The sequence below is a fragment of the Zeus faber genome (assembly GCF_960531495.2).
Source record: "Zeus faber genome assembly, chromosome: 12".
Lineage (NCBI taxonomy): Eukaryota > Metazoa > Chordata > Actinopteri > Zeiformes > Zeidae > Zeus > Zeus faber.
Genome location: NC_137196.1, coordinates 20,700,270 through 20,726,230, shown reverse-complemented (window position 1 = coordinate 20,726,230; position 25,961 = coordinate 20,700,270). Strand labels below are relative to the sequence as shown.

The 25,961-nt window shown below is 47.2% G+C and overlaps 1 protein-coding gene across 2 annotated transcripts in view; it reads right to left on the bottom strand.

Moving 5' to 3' along the window:
• Window positions 1-1,469: 1,469 nt before the first annotated feature.
• Window positions 1,470-25,961, bottom strand: part of epb41l3b (erythrocyte membrane protein band 4.1-like 3b) — a 44,546-nt gene continuing 20,054 nt past the window's right edge. The window contains exons 4-26 of one of the 2 annotated variants that reach the window (XM_080011104.1): window positions 24,641-24,745; window positions 24,209-24,251; window positions 23,996-24,071; window positions 23,672-23,890; window positions 23,105-23,192; window positions 18,932-18,976; window positions 17,233-17,385; window positions 17,007-17,104; window positions 16,671-16,846; window positions 15,793-15,998; window positions 14,764-15,351; window positions 13,348-13,401; window positions 12,767-12,802; window positions 12,178-12,243; window positions 11,322-11,507; window positions 10,613-10,675; window positions 8,724-8,771; window positions 8,457-8,540; window positions 6,784-6,876; window positions 6,383-6,481; window positions 5,709-5,789; window positions 5,202-5,317; window positions 1,470-2,521 (exon numbers count right to left, since the gene is read on the bottom strand). In XM_080011104.1, coding sequence (XP_079867230.1) covers window positions 5,207-5,317; window positions 5,709-5,789; window positions 6,383-6,481; window positions 6,784-6,876; window positions 8,457-8,540; window positions 8,724-8,771; window positions 10,613-10,675; window positions 11,322-11,507; window positions 12,178-12,243; window positions 12,767-12,802; window positions 13,348-13,401; window positions 14,764-15,351; window positions 15,793-15,998; window positions 16,671-16,846; window positions 17,007-17,104; window positions 17,233-17,385; window positions 18,932-18,976; window positions 23,105-23,192; window positions 23,672-23,890; window positions 23,996-24,071; window positions 24,209-24,251; window positions 24,641-24,745 — 2,718 coding nt within the window. In that variant the 3' untranslated portion in view covers window positions 1,470-2,521; window positions 5,202-5,206. Of the gene's footprint in view, window positions 2,522-5,201; window positions 5,318-5,708; window positions 5,790-6,382; window positions 6,482-6,783; window positions 6,877-8,456; window positions 8,541-8,723; window positions 8,772-10,612; window positions 10,676-11,321; window positions 11,508-12,177; window positions 12,244-12,766; window positions 12,803-13,347; window positions 13,402-14,763; window positions 15,352-15,792; window positions 15,999-16,670; window positions 16,847-17,006; window positions 17,105-17,232; window positions 17,386-18,931; window positions 18,977-23,104; window positions 23,193-23,671; window positions 23,891-23,995; window positions 24,072-24,208; window positions 24,252-24,631; window positions 24,746-25,961 lie in introns of both variants that reach the window. The other variant, XM_080011105.1, reaches the window with a different exon arrangement.

Genomic DNA, 25,961 nt, shown 5'->3' with positions numbered 1-25,961 from the left:
GGTGGAGGTTGCCTTAATCTTTGTAACCATTCTGATGAATAATGGGGATAGAAGTGGCCAGAAGTGTTTAAAGAATTCCACTGCGTAGCCATCTGATCCAGGTGATTTATTGCTGGACATAGAGAAGAGAGCTTTCCTGAGTTCTTCTAGAGTAGGTGGTTGATCTAATGTGGTAGCCTGCTCTGTGGATAGTTTTGGGAGGTCGATATCATATTTGATTAATTATCTGAGTGATATAGCTTATTATAAAAGTCTCTGAATATTTTATTGATGTCTTGCAGGGTGTGTGATCCCTTTGGATTTTTGATGGCTGTGGGATTAACTTTTTCTCTAAATTTACCTGATTTGTCATTGAATTCAAAATAATTCACTTTTGTACGGTGCATGAGGAATAGTGTCTTTTGATGAATGACGTAATCAAGTTGAGATTTAATTGTCTGGATCTCGTTTCAGATTTGCTCAGTTGGTGACTGGGCTTGTTGGGAGTGCAAGTCTTTTAAATGTTGTTTCCTTTCCTCTTAACTTCCCCTCCTTATTTGTTGATATCATTATTACAGTCTCAATTATTTCTTTTATTAAAGTGGAAATCCAAAAGATTATTTTGTAAAAAGAAAAAATAAATTAGTTACTTTCAATATTTGATAGACATGTTCCATTAAATGTTTTTGCATTATGTATGTGCTCCTCCGCTGTCTCCATTGTTGTTGGCATAAGAAATGGGAGTACATTTTGTTGAAATTAATTCTTATAATTTATTGTATTTGATTCTTGAGAATCAAATACAATAAATAATACATTTTAACAAAATTTAAAGTCGATTGATTTATTCTATAAACAGCAATCCCCGTTAACAGAATAAATAAATCAACTTTAAAAAGTGACCAAGAAGACAGGAGACGTTCCCACTGTTCAACGTAATGCGTTTGAAATGGCTCCAATCTGCCACAGATCCAGATGAGATATTTCGAGACATTCGTTACCATTGACTTTTGGAGATTCAATTTTACAGTTAACCAGATAAATGTGTTTACCCAAATATCTGGCAAAGAAATATACACATCAAGTGTGTAAAAGTTAAACAGTTGACCTTGAAAAAGCTCCCTGAGAGCTTTACCCTTTAAAGAAGTATTTAAAAAAAAGATTTGTAGGCTCCCCAATAGACATAATTGTGTTGTTTGCAGTTTTGGTTCAATTAATTGCTTATTTGGGTTGTTTATGTCCTTTTTAATGAAATAGAGAGTGACTCTGCCCTATATGTCATAAGGGACATATGTGGAAGTTAAAATACCCCAAAAAGCGGTTTATTAAAATCCACATTCTCTGATCTAGTGTTAAAACTTCCATTTATGCTGAAACTAAATGGACACCTTGAAGCATCTCAGGATTGGAAGTCTCAATAACAAGTTTCAATAATGTCATCAATATCTTTATTTGACAGGGACAAAAAAGAAGACAGAAATGACCATGAATGCATTTGCCATCTTTATTTAACCGTTGGGGAAACATGGCTGTACATAACAGATATGTGGTAATTAAAATACAGTTAGAACAGCTGAGAGGGCGGATGCACAGATCACACTTTGTTTCGCATCCAATTTGGTGCAGTGGTCATCAGTTCGGAGTTCTTTGCCAAAGTCATCAAACATACAGTATGGCCTCTAAGCGAAGCCATTAATTAAAAAAGAAAAATAAATGTTCACCCTAAAAAAAACATTCAAGGCTTGTACTGGCACATGGAAATAAACTTCTAGCATACACACGTGATTTATATTCTTTGGAGTTTGAATAAAAGTACCACAAAAACTTGCGCTTAACTTTCTGGAGAAATGCTGCAGTCGTGGAATCGGTTTGTGTGACATAAAGTACAGAGATGGTCATTTAAAAAAATAACTCAAGTACACATGACAGAATCATTTGCTAGAGATATTGCCTTTTTTTTTAATAAGAAAGCTTATAGAGGACTATGCACAGTACAGGGCCATTTCAATTTTTGCTGTGGCATATCTGACTGGGAAAAACTAAAAACAAATCAGTGAGGATGACGAGTAAGTGAGATGATGCTTGCTGGCAACAAAGTTGGCACTCCTACTGCAAGGTTATATATTGCGTCCTCTACATACATAGCCTAAAGCATGTTTACGTTTTTTTGGAGTGATGGCTTCATTTCATAAATAAAGACACTGCTACAATAATTATTCTTTTTAATCATAAAAACGCACCCAATTCATGAAGGCAGTGAGAGAAAACTGCTTTTCCTGCACCAAAGGACTCGACGTGCAGACGGGTGGAGAGCAGTTTCCTACAGCTTTGTTATATAATCTGTTGCCGTTTGATAATGCAGCGCTGCGCCCCTCTCATGCAAAACGCATTTTGTAAAGGATAATATCGGAGGCGAGCCGCGGCGTTTGAAGAACGGGAGACGTTGTTTCTTCCGGGTTGTCCAGCGTAATATATGGAATCCTGGCGATTCTGGATGGCGGAGGCGCGAGTCCTTGAGTAAAAACCGTCCTCAGCTTTAGACCTAGAGGTGCGCGCACGCACACACACACACAGACACACACAGACACACACAGACACACACAGATATAACCCATTAGTACATCCTGTGTATTAAACCTGAACATAGGATTTGCAAATCAACACATTTTAAACTTAGAAAAAAGTAATCCCTGTAAATGCTGAAACAAATAAATTGTGAGAACATTTGAGAATTCCAAGAGCATAAACACAATTTGCTCTTTTTTGCATGGAAAAAATAATAATTATGGGAAGGATATCTCAATCAAACACACCAAATCTGTAGCAGGATGGCTCCAGGTTTAACATTAAGGACTGATGTCGCAGAGGAGACGCCTCCTAACCCCTCCTGCTGCAGTTAGTGCGACTGATCAGATGCTGAAGCGTCAATATATATTTTTTTGTACTGAAGAAAAAAAACGTCACTTTTAGAGTTAAATCCAAAGCTCAGGGATTTCTTTTTCCTGAATTGGAAAACAAAAATGGTGCCAATTTGATTGAAGTCTTTTTTTTTTTTTTAAACCCCCAATGTAATAATGACACAAAACAGCAAACACATTGATGCTTAAACCCTCAACACTGAGGAAGTTGGAAAAAACCTCAAACATGAAGATGAACCCAAGGAAAGGTCATGGTAGGATATCTGCCCCATCAAGTGTTAAATGAGTTCCACGTTGCAAGGAAAAGCCTCCAGACATCAGGTGCCGTTCTCTCTCTCGCTCTTTCTATTCCTGATTCAATTGCAGTTTTTTTTTTTTTTTTTTTTTATTATTTATTTATTTTATTCCTCCTACTGTGGTTTTTTATTAATATTGACATCTTTAATGGCCAATGGTAAAAAAAAATGCAAAAAAGAACACAAACTAGATCCTCAGATTTAGTTTGGTGTGAATCTAAGGTAGTAGAGCTGCGTGCATCTACAGCTGCAGGAAGAAAAGCATCCAGAAGAGGACAGGAAACAGAGCGGAGTAGAAAACCGGGGCTCGGGGTGCAGCCCGCTCCGACAGGCAGACACAGGACAGCATACACTGCATACAGGGCTGGCGGGGGGTGGGGGGTGGGGGCAAGGCCTTGGAAACAGAGAGAGCCATTCCCGTCCGGTGAGTCACGCCAGTGCATGCACGTCAACACACAGAGAGGCACACCTCCACGCCCGCACCTTGTGCTCAATTTTTATCGGGGGGGGGGGGGGGGGGGGGGGGGGTTGGTTGAGAAAAGCTGAATGAAATCAGCCTGGGCGCCGAGAGTCGGTGCGTGGAACGGAGCAGACGCAGGTCGACAGACCCCGCGGGGTAAGGAGCGGAGCGATGGAGGCGAGGTTAGGGACGTTAGAGACAGAGCAATGCATCCGAGGCAGAGTGGAATGAGAAGCTCCGCAGCCCAGCTCCACCACCACTGAGACAAGTTCAAACACAAACACTGGTTTGTGCATAGCTGCGAGAAAAAAAAAAACCAAAACAAAAAAAAACAAAAAAAAAAAACCCCAAAACAAAACAAAACAAACCCCCCCTCCCTGACCTATTTTACGTGAGGAACAAAATCACGCTTAGTTCACAGGTTTAAAATCACTGTAGGGAGGCCTTTGAAAAGTCCTCTAATGCGTCATTTATTTTTTATTTTTTGAACTTAATGCTCGAGGAACCACGGCGGTGTCTGACTAAAGCTGGAAATAAAAGACGGCTCCAGGCACATTTCTGCGCCTGCTCTGAAGCCGGATCAGATTTCAGCGGATAAGACGACTCTGCAGACAAAGCCGCGCTGCGCGGAGAGGCAGAGCCAGTTCTGCCGGAGTCCCCGCCCTCGCGACCGGCTGCAAACCGGTCCGCGCGTTGACAAAACAACTCGCCGCGCCATTGTTTGCTAAATAATCGCCGCAAATATATGGTGGACAGCGCTTCCTCGATTGTGATCCTTCAAGGTCCAAATTGATCACCCAAAAAATGTAATAGAGTATAATATTTACTTATTTTTTAATAAAGGCATTTAGCTGGCTCTCTTTTCTTCATTATTGTTTGATTGCTTATTAATAAAATAAACTACTTCAAGTCGCATGTTGTGTACGAAAGGTGATATAAAGATAAAGGTTGTTATTATTATTATTATTTTTATTATTCTATAGTGATTCCATACCAAGGCAATTTAGTGTAGCCAATTGCTTGCAAAACACTTGAGATGATTAGTTTGACAAAGGACGTTTGATTTGGCCGTGGGGCTGATCCGACTAAAGTTGTATAGATGGCAACGGCATAAACAACGCGCCACCAACAGGCAGATACAGTCATCTCAGATGGAAATAGGCCATATTCCCTTCTAGCGGAGCGAAGCGTTACAGCCCAATTACTGGCGATTGCATGAGCCTGCCAGCAGCGTTCCTGTAAAGCTTTTTAAGCCCCGTCATTGTGAGCGGAGAGACTAAGAACCGTTCTGTTTGGTCACAAAAGATGACTTTTCCCTGCGCTGGGCCGGTGGAGCTAGGATGATGATAGCGCGATGCATTGGCTGTTAGTGCTACAGAAGCAAGGCTCTTACCGCACCGGTAAAGAGGTAGCTCTAATGGGGGGGGAAAAAATCAAAACAAAAACAAAAAAGCAGCAGCATGCCAAAAAACGGAGACCACACTTTGCAAGTTCAGCCCAACAAGGACCAGCCCAAACTGGATCGGAACCGGCACCTCGTTCTCTTACCTGGGTCAATCCTCCCCGTCTTCTGGCGTGATCTCTGTCTCTTTATGTACCACTACTTTGGTCACTGACATGTCAGGGTGCTGTTCTTTAGCCTCCTTAATGGCCTGAGCCAGAGCCTACACACAGGGGTGCAGTGCGAGGGATGGCCACCGGGGGGAGACAGAACGGGGAGGTTTGGGAGAGTGGGGATGTTGGATTTTGAGTCAAACGATGCCATCAGGGAAGCCACTAAATGATTAGTCACATTTGTATATAAGTGCAAAGCTTGTTAAATGTCACGCCACTCGCTGGTAAGTCTGTAAATTATCAAAGCGTAAGCTCACATGACTACGCCAGCCTGAGGCCCGGGAGGACAAGGTCTCTGTTCATATCTTACTAAGCATCTTTCCACAGTTAACTGTACAAATCCAAATCACTGACAGTACGGTGACGGAGAGACGGAAAAAGCAGGAAAAGAGAGGGAAAGCAAGAGCGCGGGAGGCAAAGATTTACGAATTAGACAGAGACCTGGTCGTGGTCTATGTCCGAGTCTCCCGTGATCACGATCCTCTTCTCGATTCTCGTCTCAGAGATTCCTCCTTTTACCGTCTGGAGGAAGAGAACAGGAGCACAACGTGAAAACCCTGCTAACTTAAAGAGATATTCACTCGAGTGTAAGTCAAGTTAGATCTCAAAATAGATCAATAAGAACAAAAACAGGGTTGTTAAGCGGTGGTATGGTATGTAGTTTTAGTCAATGTTTAAAGTTGCAGCACAAATGAGTCACAGTACATGTGCTTGCATTAAAAATACAGAGCAAAAGTAAATATATTGCTTCCAAAATATATTCTACTACAAAGTTACTTCAGTACAGGTATCTGAATAGATGGAATTAGTTTCTAACCATCTCTGGTTTAGATTATAATTTCCGTGTCCGAGTGGCCAAGTGGCCAAATGGATCCCAAATGTAAAAACTGGCCCCATTTCAATTCTTCAGGCTAAAGTTAAAAACGAGTCCACTCACTCTTCTCTCACTGAGTCTATTCATTTCATATTTAAGACCCTCTCCCATCTTTCCAGATCCCCCCCCTGTGTAAAGATTTTTTAAAGGACGCATTAACCAGGGAAGGACGCCAGGGTTTCAAGTCTGTATGGTTGCACAGGTACTGGGACCGGCTCTACCCTCCACCCCTGACCCCCACCTTGGTGATGTGTGTGGTTGTGGTGGTGCTGGTGGTTTCCGAGGTGATGGTCTGGGCGCTGAGCAGCACCCCGGGGTCTGCGTCGCCGTTTGTGTCTCCCTGTTAAAACACACACACACACACACACACACACACACACACACACACACACACACACACACACACACACACACACACACACACACACACACACACACACACACACACACACACACACAGAGAGTGAGGGGATGTTCAAGGAAGCCAGCGCAGAAAGAACAACAACTTAAAACACAAGATATCGACATGGATGGTGTAATCGGAGGGAATGTAAAACACGTGCGCCATCTATTAAAACAAGCTACAATATTATCAGAAGCCCGTCGGCCCCGTCCTTCAAGCAGGCGGAAGGTGCTGTGTACCTCTGCTGCCTCGTAGGTGATGGTCTTGGTTTCCGTGTGGACGACGGGCGCCTCTTTGGTACACTGCTCCGACTCCAGTGCGACCTCCGCACTCTAGGGGGCGCAAGCACAGACACGCAACAAATGCACTGAAAACCCTCACGAGAATGGGTTTATTCATAGGATATTTTAGCAGCGTGCATCAAACCTGATCCGGTGTGGTCCTATGCCTGCCACACCTTTTCAGCCCGACCACGTGCTCGGGGAGCGACTGGGACGTTAGAAAGCCGCAATGCAAATCCGTGCCAAGTTTCACTCTCGGTTGTTTGTGAAAAACAAATAAATAGTCTGTTGAGTCGGACTCCACAGACACACTCACTTTGCTCCCACTGCAAGACTTAGTTCTTAATTCTGATTTATTGCTCAGATCCCAGTTTGTTTGGCTGTTCACATTGTGTGTTTTTTTAAAATGTGGCCAATATCAAATTCCAGTGTGAACGGGTCACGGTCCTGAACTGATCCGCATGCCCGGAAGTGACAAAGACGTCACACGCAGCACGTTGTCGTGGGGAAGTAAACATGGCAGGCAAACGCGCGGTGGTTGTCGGGCGGCGTGGGACCGTGTGCCTCGGCTCAAGCTCGCGGTTGAAATCTTTGCATCCAGACGGGGGCACGGCGCATTTTCTGTTTCGTTCAGTGAGGAAATTTAGTAAAATAAAAACATATCTAGAATAAAAACACTGTGCATGCAAATTGTGCCACACACACACGCACGCCAGGTTGGTGTAGTTATCTTCCCTCCCTGCGCTGTATACGCTGCTTAATGGTGGCAGGCAGCGCCACGCTCTGCTCGCCAGTCGCGAAATCGGAGGCGGAATTCCGAGTTTATTCTCGAAACACAGGAGTTTTTTTGGGTTTTTTTTTGCATTTTGCTTTTTTTTTTTTTTTCTTCTGTGTGTAACGGGGAGACACTCAGTCACCCTGAACATTTTGTGCGCTGTGGTCAGGTCTGTGATAACAAAAAGGTTGGGAACTTCCTCTAGAGTGACGTAAAAGTCGCATGGATTCCGATTTGACTGAGGTTGCTTTGCGAAAAATCCGACCTGTAGCCCATTTAGGACCACGTACGAAAGAGGCCCAATTCCGAATTGAAAAGATCAGGTTCCATGTGATTGGTGCCGTTCACGCTGTTATGAAAGAAACAGAGCCGAGTCACATATGAGCCAAAAAAATAAAAATAAACAAACAAATACATTTTTTGGGGGGGGATTTGGTCCACTTTTGACTGCAGTGTGAATGTAGCCTTAGACTCGTCCCCTCTGATTACCTAACGCCGATGCTTTCAGACACGATGGTCATCTGGTCAGATACACTGCTGTCATATCGAGGGCCACTGACCTCATTTGATTTAGTCTGTAATTCTCCAAGTCGAAACACATGTCCATACTATAGACAGGGAGGTAAAACTAGGACCAAAACAGTCATTATTGTACATTATCTCATGGCGGTAACGTCTGGTAAATTAAATAATGGTAAAGTCTAACTATTGATCCTTTTGCTGGACACCCTTGAACCTCTTCAAGGACCCCTGCGGTCCCCGGACCCCATGTTGAGAACCACCCATCTAGCCTCAAACTCGTCTTCTGAGTCTTGTTTTAAGCCCTGTAAGTCGACACTATGGGAAAGATATTCACCGTGGGCCCTGACGACTCGTCTGGCGGCGCCGCCTCCGTCGCAACAGCGACCGAGGTGGTGTTCTCCTCTGGCTCAGACGGTGCCTGCGAACGACACAAGTTTCCATTAGAAAACCTCTTTGTGCAACCCTGACTTCAAACACCAGCCTGAAGGAAGTTCCGCTCTCCGTCACGTCCTCGCTACTATAAAACACTCAAGATTCATTTTTTTTTTTAAATACAATGGTTAGTCGTCTTATATACGAGCGCCAGAGAAGGGACGGTCACCTTTTGTGAGGTGGGGCTCTGAGAAGAGGAGACCCATCCAAGCGTGGACTGATAGGACAGAGGGACAGAGAGACAGACAGGAAGACATCGTACAGTCAGACAGGGACACACTTGACAAAACAGGAAATAGAGGGAATGCGGGGAAAAAAGATGGGACGGGATTGAAAAAAACAAAACAAATATATTGTATGGGTAGCAGATGGTGTCTATATTATACTACTTCAGAAAAAAAATAGAATAATAATAACAATAATATTAATAATACATTTTAATCCCTTGAAATAAAAATACAAATATTGGGGGTAAAAAACCCCTCAAAAAATGTCAAAGTAATATTTTTGAAGCAATGGCCCATAAATTTGTATTGCTGAAACAACTTGAAAACTTGAGGGGAAAAAAATTCTCTAGACCCATACAATTTCTTATTTAGCTGCCTTTTGGGGGGGAGGGTTAGGAGAGTGAATTGTGGAACCGGCTCTGCAGCAGTGACTCAGTGCCAGTTCTACGAAGTCACTCCTTTAGCAAAGGAATAGTACTGCTGAGCAACAGTTAAAAACAAACAAACAAAAAAAACCAAACAAACAAACCAGAAAAGAAAATTAAAACAAAACCACCCACACCCCATTCCTCCTTGGAATGACCAATTCAGGCAGCCACAAAGGTAAAGAATGCAGTTAAGTAAAAAAAACAAAACAAAAAAACCCCCCCCATAACACTTGTCGAAAGTGAAGCAGAGCGGTTGAAGAGCAACTGAAACCTGTGGTTTTTGGGCAGGTTGGGGTTTGGGGGATCATTAGCCATGCAGAGCTGCTTGTTAATGTTGTTAAAACTGGTCGGGTTGCTGTTTGGAGGGCAGGTAATGGAGGGAAGCAGCGACTGTTAAGCCGAGGGGTTCTCATACAGTACCACGGCCAAGCTCGCGGCGGACGACTCGGTTACGGTTTGACCGGTGGTGGAGCTGCGGCTCGACTTTTCGACCCGGGCCTCCGCAAAGGTGAAGACTTCCGCCTTCCACTCGTCTTCCTCCCGGGTCTTCGCCTCCTTGGTCGACGTGGCGGTGACCTCCGACATTTCCGCAGTCTGTATGACTTCGGACACCCAGGAGACCGTGGCCCTCTTGGGAGAGTCAAGCGCTCTGATCGGGTTCGTCTCGGCGCGTTTGGTCTCCACCTTCGGAGCGGTCTCTCTTGCCGCCGCTTTAGCGTCCGACCCGACGTCCACATCTTCGCTGGCTCCCGTGACCCCGTCCCTCACTTCCGAGGCGGCCGGACGTTTATTCCGTGCGGCGTCCATCTCGTTGACGATGAGAGACTCTGCCTTCTCACTCTGGACGTCTGACTCGCCGCCCATCTTTTCCTCCGCCTCCTTCAGGATGATGAGGGTTCCCCTCTTGTCGCTGATGGCCTGGGACACCTCCTGCCTGACTGCTCCGGGGCTGATCTTCACCACGGACCGCTCGGACAGGTCCTGGGAGTCGGGGGTCTTCTCCTCCCCCTCCTCCTCCTCCCTGAGGGTCCTGGCGGTGAAGACGTCGTCGTCCATGGTGGTGGACCGGCTGACGCCGTGCGGCCCGGAGGAGGTGGCCCCATCCGTTGGGTTGCCATCCGCCACGTATTTCACCACTAATCGCGCCGCCTACGGAGATACATGGCTTATAGAGACTGGATCGATTGGGTTAATGGACAGAGGGCAGAGAGGTGAAGAGACAGCCAGGGCACAGAACCAGACTCAAGACACCGGATAATAAAGCAACACACGCATTTAAAGGAGGATCAGCAGGTGCTTGCACACGGATAAACTCATGCTCCTGGACGATCCCCCTGCAAAGACACCGCAAAACCATATCCCAACACGGCTCCAAGCGTCAACGAGGTTGAGCGGCAACTCACCTCAGAGGCTTTGGCCTCCAGCTCCTCCTCCGCCTCGTCTCCCGCTGCCTCCTCACCGTTTGTCTGCGGAAGAAGACAACGGGACGAGGGTGTTACGCAGATACAGGGTGAGACGACGGAATGGATACACGGGTCGGTTTAAAGTTCCCGTGAGCGAAATCCGTCCGTCGAACCCCTTTTAACGTTAATCATTCATCTCCAAACGTCTTTTAATAGCAACATCCTGCCCCATCTCATCAGGTTCCACAGCACAACACAAGTGGCGGACAGGAGAACACCTCTTCTGAAGTCTAGTGGACAAAGAAAACCATGCGCACAACAGCAGCATCACTGATTAACGACAACTAGGGTTCTCCATCAGGATGACACCCTCCATGACCCTGGGTTTATCATTAAAAAAGGCTAAGCAGCAGCTCAAGAGAAAACAAAGCGTACAGTGTTACTGGCATCACGTTTCACATCAAGAAACACAAGACTTGTATTAAATATGCAATTTATTGGTTCATACGCAAACGGAGTGAATTTGCATAGATTAACCTTTCGCACACATTCGTCTATATTCTCATGTAATAAACAGCACAACATCCATGGAAAAGATTATCAGAGCTATTTTTTAAGACCTATGGAGTCTAAAGAGGGAACGAGAGCGAAGGGTTCCTTGGTGAGGCCACACTTTTGCACGCCGTTAAATTGCCTGTCAGAAGCTTACGTCCGGAAGGTGAAGCGGCTCGATCATGGGCGGCTCGTCTATTTTGGGTGAGCGGGCGGGGGACGAGGAGAGCCTCTTCTCCCACTCCGTCACGCCGGGGGTGCTGGCGCCCGTCTCCAAGAAGGAGCGCTTCAGCTCGCTGATGTTGCTCTGGTGCTTGACCAGCTCTGCAGACGCGTCCGTATCCTGGACGACCAATCACCACACAGGACGGGGTGAGGCCACGGGGGGCGTGAAGAGATGCAAGCCATGCTTTCTCCCCCCCCCCCCCCCCCCCCCCCCACACACATTGAAAAAAAACAAACCCCAAAACAATGGTAGCTTGCATATCCAGTGAACAATGGGGGACGAAAATAAAGTCAGGAGGTGTAGGATGCAGTCGGTGGTGCCACCACCTGCTTCATTACAGCGTCTCTATCAGCTGTGCAGGCTGATGCGCCATTTAAAGCTTGGCAATAAAACGGAATGAGGGCACAAAAAAATGAATAAATCGATAGCTGACGCCTTAATGGCACGGGAGCCATTAAGACTGAGCTTAACTCAATCACAATAAAAAAATAAATAAAAAAAAAGACTTCATGCATAGCTTTGTGAGTTTAGCACAACACTCCCAATTCTCGTTAGAATGTTAACACTGCAAACCTCCATTTAATTCAATCCAGTCCGATCCATCCCTCACACCAAATGAGTACGACGGCCCGCTAGGGAAGTTATCTCCAATCCAAACCGGCCATCTAGCGAAAAACCGTGCTCTGACCGTCGCCAATATAGAAGAGCGGATAGCAGGCGGGTTAGGGCTCCTCAAAAGTCTGCGCCTCCATGCGTACTTTCATCATGCCTTACTGTATTTACCAACCTCCAGCATCAAATTACTGTGCTTGATAAAAACGTTTTCGCCCTTTACTCGTCTTACGAAGCTGTACTGCAAAGACAGAGGGGAGAAGTTTGCGTCTCAACGTTATAAGTCAAGCCATTTCCTTTCGGAAGAGTTGGGGAGTTTTGTCCTCGATGGCTGTGAATGACACGGCGGTCAAACACCGGCACCATTTACTGTGCACGACAGTAAATGGATAGATGGGGAAGCAACCTGGAAAACCATCCATTTGGAACCGTTGGCAAAAAAAAAAGTGGCAGAAATTGCAGAGATCAAAACATATCGCTATTTATGGGGAAAAAAATAGACAAGAGAAATGAGAAAAAAAAAAAGAAAGGCCTGAAGATTTAAAGGAAGCGATAGCTCTGGAAGCAGAACGGGCAGTCTAGTGTTTGGGGGGCGTGACAGTGCGTGTGACCCGAGAGTCGTCGTCGGCGGCGAAGCGGGCGGATGGGTGAGGAGGCACAAAGATAACTGATGGAGACGTTATTTGGGGTGGGGGCAGCGAAACTCAGTGCATCCGACGGCGGAGCGATGCATTGAGCTGGGCCACGAAGAGAGCCCAGCGTACCTGCGTCCGCATCTCCGAGTCCTCCTCCGCCTCCGACTGGGGCAGCGGCGAGAGAAGCACAGAGAGAGGGTGGGGAAATGGGGGGGGGGGGGGGGGGGGGGGTGTTTGAGACGGGAGAAGCCCCCCCCCCCCGACAAGGTGTCCGAGGAAGACAGTCATGCAGAGACGGAGAGGACGAAAAGAGAAATGCAGCGAGGACAGAAAGAACAGAGCACGGAGGAGAGGAGAGGGGAGGGGTGGACAGCAGAATACAGAGAAGATGTGAGAAAAGCATTTAGATTCAGCAGTTTAAATATTGCAAGGACCATGCCGGCGTCAAATTGGGTTTGACGCCGACAGCCGAACACATAATTTTTCTGTAAAAGTTAAATCATTTTGCCATACCGCGTTTCGAAATTGTCCATTCCGTTTTGTTGAAAGAGGAAGTATCGCTGAACCAAAACGGACAAAGTGTTATGATCATGCATTCTATACCCGTTTCACTTGAGGACGTTTGCAACGAGTACCATCCCTCGTCTTTCCGTTTTACATTCCTTTAACGTTCATGCCTTAAAACAAGTTTTCTGGATACGTATACAAACCTCCGTGGCAGTCGTCTCTCCGTCAAAGGCAAAGTCAGTTTGCTCGCTGTCCGTCTGCTTTGCCAGACGGACCAAAACAATTCCCATTGGAAGCAGAAAACGAGAGAATCCAACTTGTGAGCGATCGGAAAAATATGACACAACAGCATTTCTCAGGACACTTGATAAACCACAGATGGAAAGTATGGAAATGTATTTCTCTTGTTCCTTTGTTTTGTATACGCTACACAGTTGAAATAAATTAATAAAGTAAACAAAGGGTCAGCAAAAAATAAATAAATAAAATAATAATAAAACCGCAAAGTAAAAGTACGTTTTGGCAAAAAACAGACTCAGAGGAAGTTGAAACCTTTGGTCAGTCACTTTGACGCAACGTTACGCAGAGCCGGACTTAAATTTGGAATGGGACGTTCCAGTTGGAAGATCATTTCATAATCCCAGGTGCTCACTGGGTGAACTCACTGGATAAGGGGTCATTTGGTTTTCTCATTCAACTGATGGCCAGTAACCTGACTTTCAGGCTGCCCTCTTCAACATGCAAGACGACACTACGGATGGTTTGGACGCCTGGTGGACCGGTCGGTCTCTGCATCCCAGAATGCACTGCGCCCATTCGCAATTGACCAGGAAGTGCTGGCGGACAAATCCCGACTTGGATTTTTTTTTCTTTTCAAGGGCAGACGGTAAAGGGTTCGTCGGGCTTGGCGGCGTTTTCGGGGATGCAGAGAGGCCGACCGCCTGTCTGGGGTGTTTCCATGCAGCTGCCGCGGACGTAGTATAGAAGACTATACTAAAACATAAAAAGCAGCGGGTGGAGATGAGATGAAATGGGTTAGGCACAAAGCGGTAGAATAGTATTTTTCCCCCTCGCTGGTGGGGTTTTGGTGAGAGACTTGCCAGGAAAAGGAGCTCATTAAGAAAAGCATGGACCCCCTCACAGCAGACATTTCGACACGCCATGGAAGGGAAACACGGCTACAGCCGGTGTCGCTAATTGGGTAACACCTCAAAGCGACGCAACCCAATGTCAACTTCAGCTGTGTTCACCCCCACCCGCGTGTCAAAATGTGAGAAAATGGTGAGGAGGGCCCATTCCAAAACGACATATACGAGTAAGCGCCCCCAAAATAGCACCTTTGTGTCTAACCCCCGTTGATATGGGCTTGATGTGAGCAATCGTCCATCCATCAAAACATGAAATGGCGGGATGGAGATGCGGCCTAGAGGGTGGACGACGTGAGCGGGCAGAGATTGGGTTCTGAAAGTAAGAGGACTGACGGACACTGGGACAGACACCTTGTCTCCAGGTCAGCTCTGGACCCGGATCCAGGGACAGTTCGGGGAGCTGGAAACCGTCCGCTCCACTCTGACCTGGAGGCGCAGAACTAAAAACACACGGGCGCAATGTGCACACACCTCCTCTTCCTCTGAACTGTCATGGTCATGGAAGCCCTGGGCTATGGAGGCGGTCAGGGAGGCGGCCTTGGGCTCCAGGTAGCAGAGGCACAGCGCCAGGGGGAAGGAGAGGGTGAGCGCGTAGGGCACGGAGAAGGAGGTGGAGAGCAGGAAGAAGAAGATGAAGAGGAAGCAGGGGATGAGCGAGGGCGACTTGATGGGGAGGAAGTGGTGCGCGCACTCGGGGAGGAAGCGCATCTCCGTCAGGTCGGGGAAGCTGATGTAGCCGTCCTCGTCCAGGATGGAGGAGAGGTCGGGCAGGTGCAGGGAGAAGGAGAAGAGCGTGCCGCCGCGCCGCTTGCCCTGCGAGGCCAGCCGCCGCTTGCGCGCCGACAGCAGCAGCGCCTGCTCCTCCAGCAGCGCCGCCGTGCGGTCGGCGCGGGCCTGCCGCCGCCGGCAGCCGTCGCCGCGCTTGGCCGGGCTGACGGACGACGCACGCTTGCGCCCGTTCTCCCTGCGCCGCCGCCGCACTTTGGTGGACGAGACGGGGGAGGAGGGGAGCGAGAGCTCGGAGCGGAGGGGGTCGGACGAGTACAGACAGGGCGAGCACTGGTAGACAAAGGGTGGATGAAGGGACGGGAATAGGGGTGTGTGTGTGTGTGTGTGTGTGGGCGCCAGTGTTTAAATGGAAATGCGCATGGGGGGCAAGTGGGCGAATACGCATGAGCACACACATGAGTATAGAGTGGGGTCAAAGGAAGGACAAGAAAAAGAAAAAGCTAATTAGTAAAGCGTACACAAGACAGAAAGCACTTAGGTTTAGACTACTGCAGTGGGCACGATGGAAGCTTCTGGGAGTTTACTCTACACAGCCAAATAGTCCATTAAGGAGAAGAAATAAATAAAAAAACGATAAGAAATGAAAACAATCTTCTCCAAGTCGCGCAACAGATCTTAAAGCGCCAGAGATGTTTTCGAAAACCTCGGTAATCGGTGTGGCCGGTCGTATTTGTCGAAGTTCCGGCCCGAGAGCGCAGGAAACCGCTTTACCTTGGCCTCCTGTCTGAGCGGGGTGGAGGGGGCGGGCTCCGGCGTGGCGCCGGCGTGGGCCTGGGCGTCCTCCCGCTCGGCCTTCTCCTCCTCTGCCTTCTTCTCCGGTGTTACCGTGGTGATGAGATCGCCCTTAGCGATGCCCTTTGTCGCCCCGTCCGCGGCGCCATCCTTCATCAGGTTCTCATGGTTCTCCATTATCGGGGCTGGGGAAGGAGTGGGCGCGCGGGCCCGGCGCACTGAAATTAGCGTTGGTCTAAACATGATGGCATGTTTTCAATGACCAATACAAATAAAATGTGCCCCTATTCAACAGCCTAGGAATTAAATATTTTCATTGGTACACTTTTGATTTTAAATACTGCTGCAGACCGCCGTCACAACGCCTGTTATGGTCACATCTGCTCAGATTGGAATGACTATTATAAGCTCTGCTAGCTTTCAGGTGGAAAACAGACTTTCCATGGAAGATGAGATCAGCTCTTGGATGGAATAAAAATTTCCCTTGCCAGACTAAGAAGAGATTTTGTTTATTTTCAACAACTGAAAAAAAACAAACAAAAAAAAACAAGTAAAATAGAATCCTAATAGAATACTACCCAGTTTCAACCTGGAGCCAGGTGGCCTGCTTAGTTAGGGTTATTTGTATAAACATAATGGAGAAATGGAATGGAGTCAACAGCCTGGGCGAGCAAAAAAGCAGCCCAACATTTCCACGGGCATAGTTATATCTAAAGAAATGAGGAAAAAATTACTCGCATGGTTTTGCTCAATGATTCTACTTTGAGTGAGCATTGATGCTCAAAATGCATATGACATCATCACGCATATCAATTCCAACTTCCACTGCATAGAAACCGTGAGGGAAGCGGTCCTACCTCCGTCCAAGCTGCGGGACATGTTGTAGCGCTTGCTGGACGAGCGCTCAAAGAAGGGCGCGGGTCTGATGATCTGGGAACTGGCCCGGCGCGTCTGGGCCTGGGTCCTGCCGCTGTAGCGGAACTTGGAGCCCAGACCCAGGAACTTCTTTGGGGGAGCCTCGGGCGACACCAGCCTGCCGTACAGACGCACAGACGCCCCACAATAATTATTACAATTACACCGGCTTGATAAAATATCAGCCGCTTCCCTCCCCATCCCACCCAACGGGATCTTGCCACTTCTTAAAAAGCAGCAGTGTTATGTAGGTCGCAGGCCTTTGGGGTGGTTCTGACCTGAAGAAGGTGTGGTGTTCCACGCAGACCTTCCACAGCCTCTTGGCTGCACGGTGGTTCGGCAGCTTGAAGCCAATTGTGCTTTCAAACTGCTCAAACTGCAAGATAAGTTGGAAAAAAAAGTAAAAAAAAAAAAAAAAAAAAAAAAAAAGAAATCCACAATCACCATTTGACTTTTTCCCTGTTGTGCATGAATTAACTCGCTCAAAAAATTGCGCTTGCGTACCTCTCCGGGACGAATTTTGATGTAAAAGTTGTTCCTCTTGTAGGAGATCTTGAGGACTTTGGGCCACGCGAACCTGTTGATGCGCAGGCGGTCCCTGTAGATGAGGAGGCCGCTGGCGCACACGCCCAGCATGATCTCCACGCCCTCAGAGTCCTGGAACGAGCGCGCACACACACACACACACACACACACACACACACACACACACACACACACACACACACACACACACACACACACACACACACACACACACACACACACACACACACACACACACACACACACACACACACACACACACACACACACACACCCCTTAGCCCTCTTTAACTCTTCTTCTCTCTCCTGATTTAACGTTGAAAAGCGGTCCTACCTCTTTTCAACGCTCTTCTTTGTTTCTTTATTGCGACTTAACACTATATTGTTAGGTTATGTGGCACTGACTTGAGTTATATGACCACAAGCTGAGCCCTTTAAGGTTGTATTGGAAGCCAACAGGGGAGGGGTTTCCCAACCTTTCATGGTCCATGATACCATTTTTGATTTTTTTTTTATTATTAGTAAATAAAAATAATAAATAATAACAACAACAACAAAGCCAATGCCACAATTGACGTTTAGGCCAGTAAGAAACAGATAATTATTATTCTACAGATATTCCGCATGTTAGGAAACCGTTTCATGTGAATTTCACATAGGCTACTTTTATTATATCAATAAAAGCAAGGGGAGAAAAAAAAAAAAAAAAAAAGCCACGCACATCCAAATTGGATGGGTGCTGGATCAAAAGAATCATGGTAAGTAGAAAAGAGAGATCCACACACCCAAATAGCTCCTGTTTGGAGGATTTATTTTCATGCAGTGACATTTCAAGCACCAGACCCAGTCTGAGGAAGAGCATTGTGCTCGTCACTGCATGAAATAAATCCTTTAAACGGGAGCTATTTTGGTGTGCGGATCTAGATTTTCTACTTTTATTATATAATCATGAGCACCGAGGGAGCTCCGAACGGATTATATAGAAATAATGATATATTTCAAACCTATTTTACTACAATGATTTATTCAAAATGTACCCATTAAATATCAATATCCATTTTGGAAATGTCAGGCAACCCCATGTGCAGATCAAGTGACCCCACTTAAGAGTCGCAACCGCAAGGTTGAGAATGTCTCTAACGGAGGCTTAAAGGACGTGGCTTATGGGAATATAAGGATTCTACGGAGTCAGTCTATGGGAGACAAACAGGAGCCGGAGGACATCAGGTTAAAGGACCGGTACCCAGTGCCAGAACCGTACAAGCAGGCAGGTGGAAGAGTGGAGTCAAGCATTTTGGTTTTCTACTCTACTCTGCGCAGGTTGTGAGGGATGACCATGAATAATGACCGGAGGGGGAGAGGCAGCGAGCGGCGACTGCAGCGATGAAAGTGGAAGGGAAATGGACGAGCAATGGAACGAGGCGGCAGAGTTCGGAGGCTCTTCATTTGCCGGGATGAGTGGGCGGACGAAAAAAAAACAAAAAAAAAACAGCCTCTGCTTTGGAAGTGCAAAGCCTCGTCGGGCCCCAAAAGAAAAGACCTAAGATCTAAACACCGAAATGAGCCGGCGCACAGCTCGCACCGTGCGACACCATGCACGAGGAGGAGGAGGACGAGGCAGAGACGCAGGCGGAGCACATGGAAAGCGAGCGCTTACCTCCGCCTTGGCTCCAGCCAAGGCCTCAGAGAGACTCCCTACCAACTAGGCGTATAACAGGAGAGGAGAGAAGACAAACATATGGACAGCTGGGTCTGAGCAGTTCTCCTTTTGCCAGTCGCCAGTCACGTGAAAAACTGCGGAAGCCTCAAATAACCAAAACTGTGCATTCAGTCAGTACATTCCCTCTCTCTCTCTCTCTCTGACGGGTATGGCAATTTGTTTGTTACAACCAGTTTACAGTTTCTTTTTATTTGTCTTCTGTCTCTTTTCTGTTGTTTATTCTTAGTGTAGTAATTTGTGTGTGTTTTAGTGTTACTTTGGTCTATTGTCTACTGTTATAGTTTTGTCGCTCGTTGCCGTTGGTTTTGCGGTCGCGGCGTTCGGCCCGACGCCGGCTCTGTGCCTGCGGCGCGGAGTGCGGGCGGGAACGTGGAGCGGGTCCCGGAGGCTGTCTCTCGCCGCCAGAATGAGCGGGGGTGGTGGTGGTTTTCCTGAAGCGGGAGCGCTTCTTGGCTCAACTGGTGGAGAGCCGCATCAAGGCAGACGGCATGTTTGTGCGGGTGTCGCCGCTGGCTCTGCTACGCACCGGGGTGGCAGCGCCAGCCACCACCGCTCCGGGCGTGGGGGCTTCGGAGGTTGCACCGCTGGCCACTGAGAGCCAGGATCAGGGCATGGAGGATGACAGTGAAAGTGATTCCGATTGTTTGTCCGTTGCAGACATAGACTGCCTAAATGATAACTGTTACTCTGTGGAGGAGATCGCTTCTTTCCTGGGCTTCTTTTCCGGACACCAATAAGTTCATACAAACTGGCGCTGTGCTGCAGAGCAGGGCTGGAGAAGAGCAGCTGGATGATAAGAAAAGATACAGGCTGAAGAAACGTGTCACCGCCTTGAGGAAGACCCTGGCGCAGGGCGGCAAGGGGGAAGGTGACAAACGTTTAAAAACAAGTAAATAGGTTGGTTGTCACGGCGGTGTCGCTGGTTTTCCATCTGTCTGTTCTACTGTATTTCCTTTTTTCTTCCCCTCTTCCTTATGGAGCACTTTTGTTTTTGGGTCCTTAAACACTAACGGTGACAGAGATAGACTGAAGAGGGCTTTAGGTTTTTGAGACGTTGCTGCAAAAGGAGTTGGACATTCTGTTCCTTCAGGGGGACGCCCAGCGATGGAGACAACCAGGTGGACTGGGGTCTGGAGTGGAAGGACCAGTACTGTCTCAGTTATGGGAATACTTTTAGTGCAGGTGTAGCCATTTTCATTTTCTTCTAGTTTGCAGGTGACTGTATTATCCACAGTGGGTTAGTTGTGGTGAGGGCACTGATGGTCAAGGCAGAAGAGGAGGGGGGTGGGGGTTCTGCTTCATCCACATTTACCCACAGAGCGGGTGGCTTTATTTAATAGTCTAAGGGTGGTTTTAGCTTAGGTTTAGTTTTATGTCTATTAACCATATGGATGCTCCCGGCATTTTTGTTCTTAATTTTGAGAGTACAGGGGCCCAGAGGAAGCTGATGGCCTGCCTCCGTCTGCCCGATGGGACGGTGACCACCGCCCCGGCGGAGATGAAGAGGCTGGCGGTGGAGTATTACACTGCCATCCACCGCACAGCTTCTTCAGGGGCTCCCTCAGCTGGCGGAGTAGGAGCGGGTCGGCCTGGATTCCCCCATCACCCTGGAGGAACTCACCGCTGCAGTGGGGCAGATGGCACTGGGCAAGGCGCCAGGAGTGGACGGGCTTCTCGCTGACACTTCTCCCGCAGACATTTCTGGCGCCGTCTGGGGGAGGACCTCCTGCTGGAATGTGTGGGGAGGGGATCTGTGGCGATGATAAAGGTGTTCTCCAGAGCGCTGGTCAACAGGCTCAGAGAGCACCTGGGGCTGGTGGTACACAGGGACCAGGCCTACTGCACGCCTGACAGGACCATCACGGACAATTTATTTTAAATGAGGGACATTTTCAACACATGTCAATTATATGATCTCACTCTGGGTGTACTTTTGTTGGATCAGGAGAAGGCTTTTGATTGGGTCGAGCACAGGTACTTATTTTTTGTATCGAGGAGTTTGGGTTTTGGTGAGGGTTTTATTTCACAGGTAGGGCTTCTGTATAGTGGGACATCGTGCATGGTCAAGGTGGGGGGTCCGAGCCCTCCCATACCTGCAGGGAGGGGGATTAAACAAGGCTGCGCCATGTCAGGTCAGCTCTACTCCCTGTAGATCCGCTCTGGGAGGGTGCTGCAGAGACTGGTGGAGGAGGTGCAAGCGTCCCTGACCAGACCACTGAGAGCGGTGGTTGAGGACTGTCCCATATCTGACCGCTGTGATGATGAGTATGAGTAGATGTTCCCCTCTCGGTCGGTCTCGCCTGCTGTGGAGGGGTGGACAGAGGAGAGGGGGCAACTCCTGTCCTTTACGACTCCACAGCTGAGCCGCTTTGAGAGAGTGGGGAAGAAAGCAACCAACAGGTAAGTGGTGCACCTGGATCCAGGAAGAGGGGAGGGCTGTCCGTTCTGCCAGGACGGAGAGACTGCGGAGCACCTTTCCTTGCGATGTGCTAGGTAAGAAGGGATGTTTAGGTTGCTGCAGGGATGGTGTCAGGTGCTAGGCTTGTTTTTTTTCCCCCCATAGCAGTTTTATTTATTTTCGGGCCGAGGTACGCAGCAAATAGAAAACGGGTCCACATTCAGATTAGTTTTTGTCTATATGGAAGACTAGGAAGAAGCGGATCGAGGAGCAGGGCTCTCTGGATTCTTCGATACACTCGCCAGCAGGCTGCAGGCTTTCAAGTCCATCTGGGAGATCAGACAGGTCCTACTGTACTTCTGATTATCAGCATTAAATAATTATACATGTATTTATTAGTTTATTTTTCCTTATTTTTCTAGTTTATCTTTTTCATACATTCTTATTGGATTATTCATTTATTTATTCTTACAGTTTATTTTTTTTCATATTTTAGATTTTCTTATTTATTTATTTATAAATGCATTTATTTATATCTACTCTTACCTTTGTTTCCTTTTCATACTCCTAAATTTTCTTATCTATTTATTTATTTTTGATTGCCATCACTAGTATTGTTACTATTGATGATTTTGTTTATTTCTTTCATTTACTTCTATTATCAAGAATAATATTGGTCATTACGTCTCATCAGTTTATCTTATGTAGTTATTGGTTATTTATCCTAATGTGCATCTTCTTACTTTCTCTTGATTGTTTCATACTCAAAGCACTAAGCACTGTTTTTTGGATAAAAATTGAAATCTCTCTCTCTCTCTCCCTCCCCCTTTTCCCAACATCCCTAATGACAAATTTGATCTCGCATGGCAGACAGATTAGAAACTACACAAGAATCATTCAAGTCACACTAGTCCCCCCGTGCCCCCTCCGCCCCACCCCGCCCCACCCCACCCCACGCTGGAGCACAGAGGCAGCAGTGATTCAGATGTCAGTCAAAGATGCAGCGGTGGCACAAGCTGAGGCGTGGCCCGTGGAGCAGCGGTGAGGTTTCTGAAGCAGTGGATGTTTTGGTGCTGAGTGAGATGCTTCTGGTTCTGCGCTCGCGCACACACACACGACACGACACAAACGCAGAGTGCAACCGAGTCTGGATATTATCCCGTCACTTCTGGGTGGTGCCAGTTTGTACACTGGCACCACCCAGAAGACCGTTTGAATATCACACAGATTTCAGACATTTCCCCAAAATTGGTATCTGTTGGGTTGGACAAGACGCCGTAGTAGTGACTTTCTCTCCCCTCGAACGTGAGTTCTTACAAGACCCCTGACAACATCTTCTGGGGGACGGTAGCTCAGGAGGTAGAGCTGGTCGTCTAGTAATCTAAAGGTTGCTGGTTCGATCCCAGGCTCCTCCTGCTAGCATGCTGTAGTGTCCTTGAGCAAGACACTTAACCCCTAATTGCTCCTGATGGCTGCATCCGTCGGTGCTTGAATAACTGTAAGTCGCTTTGGATAAAAGCGTCTGCTAAATGCAATGTAATGTAATGTAATAATGTAATGTAATCTTGTGTGATGAGTGTCTCCAATTGTTTATACGTCCGTGAAGATGATTGACTTCATCGATTCTTATATAGATTTTGACTTGTATAGCGGCACAGGTCAGCAAATACGAGGAGCAGCATTAAAAAAAGATCAGCGCAGTGTGATCTTACCTTTGCGTGGTGCAGGTCCACCCCGTACATCGACAGCTTTTTGGCGTTCTCCAGGAAGTGCATTTCAGCCTCGGCCGGCGTCATCCCCCTGAGAGCACACCATGGAACAGTAAAGACAATCACACATGCACTTAATCCACTGTGTTTGTGTGCGCACCTGTGTAACATCTGTGCAATCCAATAATAATAAAAAATATATAAATAATAATCCCAAGAATAAACAGTGCAGGGGTAGAACTATCTGCCATTAAAATGGAATTTGCAACATAATTTCTCTGAAGAGAGTTGGACGGTTAACGATGTGCAGTGTGCAAAATACGAAGGAGCAAACCAACAGTTTATTTATTCCCTACAAGGCAGTATTTACTAACTCAGAATCTTATACTCTTTTTAAAAGCATATCCATTGAAATTATGAGAGGCAATTTGAATCGGTGGTGTATCCCAAGATCCAATATACCATGAAATGCCAGCTCATTTATTAAAGAACCACTACAATTCATAGTTCATGTCAGCCATTAATTCACACTCGTTCTCGCCGCATCCGTGAAGCAGCGGCAGGACTGACTTGTAGTTCTTGTGGAGCTCCATGACCTTCTCCTCCAGCTCTTTGGTCTGGTTGGGGGCGAAGCGCAGCTCGCTGATGTAGTCGCTGCCCAGCTCCTCGGGGTCATAGTCCCCCAGCTCGGACTGCACGGTGTAGGAGCCCAGCATGGTGTGCGTGGCAAAGGAGCACGGCAGGCGGCCGGACACCACGTCGTCCCTCAGCTGCAGGCACAGGTAGTACCTGGCACAGAGAGACGGATGAGAGGACGGTGAAGGCTTTGATTGTGTTATCCCCAATGAGAAATAAAAGGAGGTCTGCGAGCTTGGTCGACTCCTGCCGCCTCACCTTGTGATGTCTTCAGACAGCTGAGCGGGATCTGGGGGGTAAAACTTGACGTTGAAAGCAAAGTTCCATGGACCAGCTGAGGAAAAAAAACAACAACATAAAAAAATAACAACATTAAAGCAGGGAATAAAGAAGGAGCTCTAAGAATGATATGGTGTCACATAAATAAGAAAAAAAAAAAATAAACTCGATCGGTCTTATTTTGAAACATACTCCTGATCTGCTTCTTCAGCTCCTTGGTGGGGTCCAGCCAATTCTGGAATAAAAGCACAGCAACCAAAGGAGGATTAGTTGTCACAGATTTACATTCACCCAAAAAAATAATAATAAAATAAAAAATCTACTATTGAGGACAAATTATAGTCCTCTTTGATCCTAAATACATTAAAGTCTGAAAAGAAAAGAGCATGAATCGCCACCGTTTTAATATTTTTTCTGTTGTACATTTTACTCCTATTAGACAAATTTGTTCTCCTGAAATTCATTTTCGTTTCGCGGCGAAACACGATTTTCTGCAATTAAATAACCCCCCCCCCACCCCAATAAATATATAAATAAAAAAAATATCACGTTATGACAGCTTAACAAACAGGTGCTATAGGAATTCAGTTTCCCCCCAGAAATACTTTCCATTACCGTCTCCACTTTCTGGTTCTCCACGTCTCTGTACGTGATGCCGAAGTAGTCCTTCTCCAGCAGGTTGAGGTGGTCACACACTTTATCGAACATCACCTGACCCTTGGCTCGTTTCTGAGTCGACAGAAGAAAAAAACAAAAGCACCGGCGACTGTGAACTGACTCCGGGTCACGGAGAAATGAGAATGTTCAACACGGATGTTACTGGAACAAGGAGTAACAACTTCACTAGATTTCATTTTATCCACAACAATATCCAATGGCTACTGTGCATGAGGACGACCCTCTGATTGAAAAAGGTCACTTTAAAAAGAAACCTCTGACACTCTAGTGCCATCGTGGCTGACATGTACTGAAATATAAATATCGTGAAAAAAAAGGAGACAGCAGGAAACGCGGAGGTAAAATTTTTTTTTAATCGATGGCAGTGAGTCTACTTACAGATGTACGTGAAGGCAAATATTTTTAACAAGGTGTAATCCATATCCTTCATTTCTGGTGTTCTTATTCATGATCCAATATAACTGTACTTCTGAGCACTGGGAAGACGTTTGTACACGGTGGGGTTTCATTGGCCGGTGCCTTCCTGGGGTTATTTTGGGGCCGTGTTACCACAGTGCAGCACACACTCACACCCCACTCGCACACCCCCCCCGCCCCCCACTCACAATGCTAGACATCCCAACACACACCCAGCCGGGGTCTTTTCTGTCAAACCCCGTTACCGCGCCGGGTCTGATCCATGGTACAAGTATTCATACGCACAGTCAGATATACGGCATAACACAACACAAGGTCCACACACGCACGCACGCACGCACGCACGCACGCACGCACGCACGCACGCACGCACGCACGCACGCACGCACACACGCACACACGCACACACGCACACACGCACACACGCACACACACACACACACACACACACACACACACACACACACACACACACACACTCGGTGTAAGCTGCAAAAACACGCACAGGACATCTGGCACAAACATGTTTAATGATGTTACATGCATGCTTGTCATATTAACAGGCTCATAAAAGCCAACCGAGGTGGATGCTTAATCCTTTGGGAATATCTCCAGCAGGATTAGCGCCGTCACGTCAAGACGAGCGCCGCCTCGACGCGGCTTTTCTGTACGACCGCGGAGATGGAAGAGCGACACGCGGGGCGCTTACGTTCTGCGGTTTGCGTTCTAGCTGCGGGGGGGGCGGGGGATAAAGGAAAACAAAAATAGAATGGAAATGAAGCGCTGTAGGTTCTGCAGTTGGGGACCGCTCTTCAACCGTCTGCGTCCATGACAGATATCCAATCTGCGG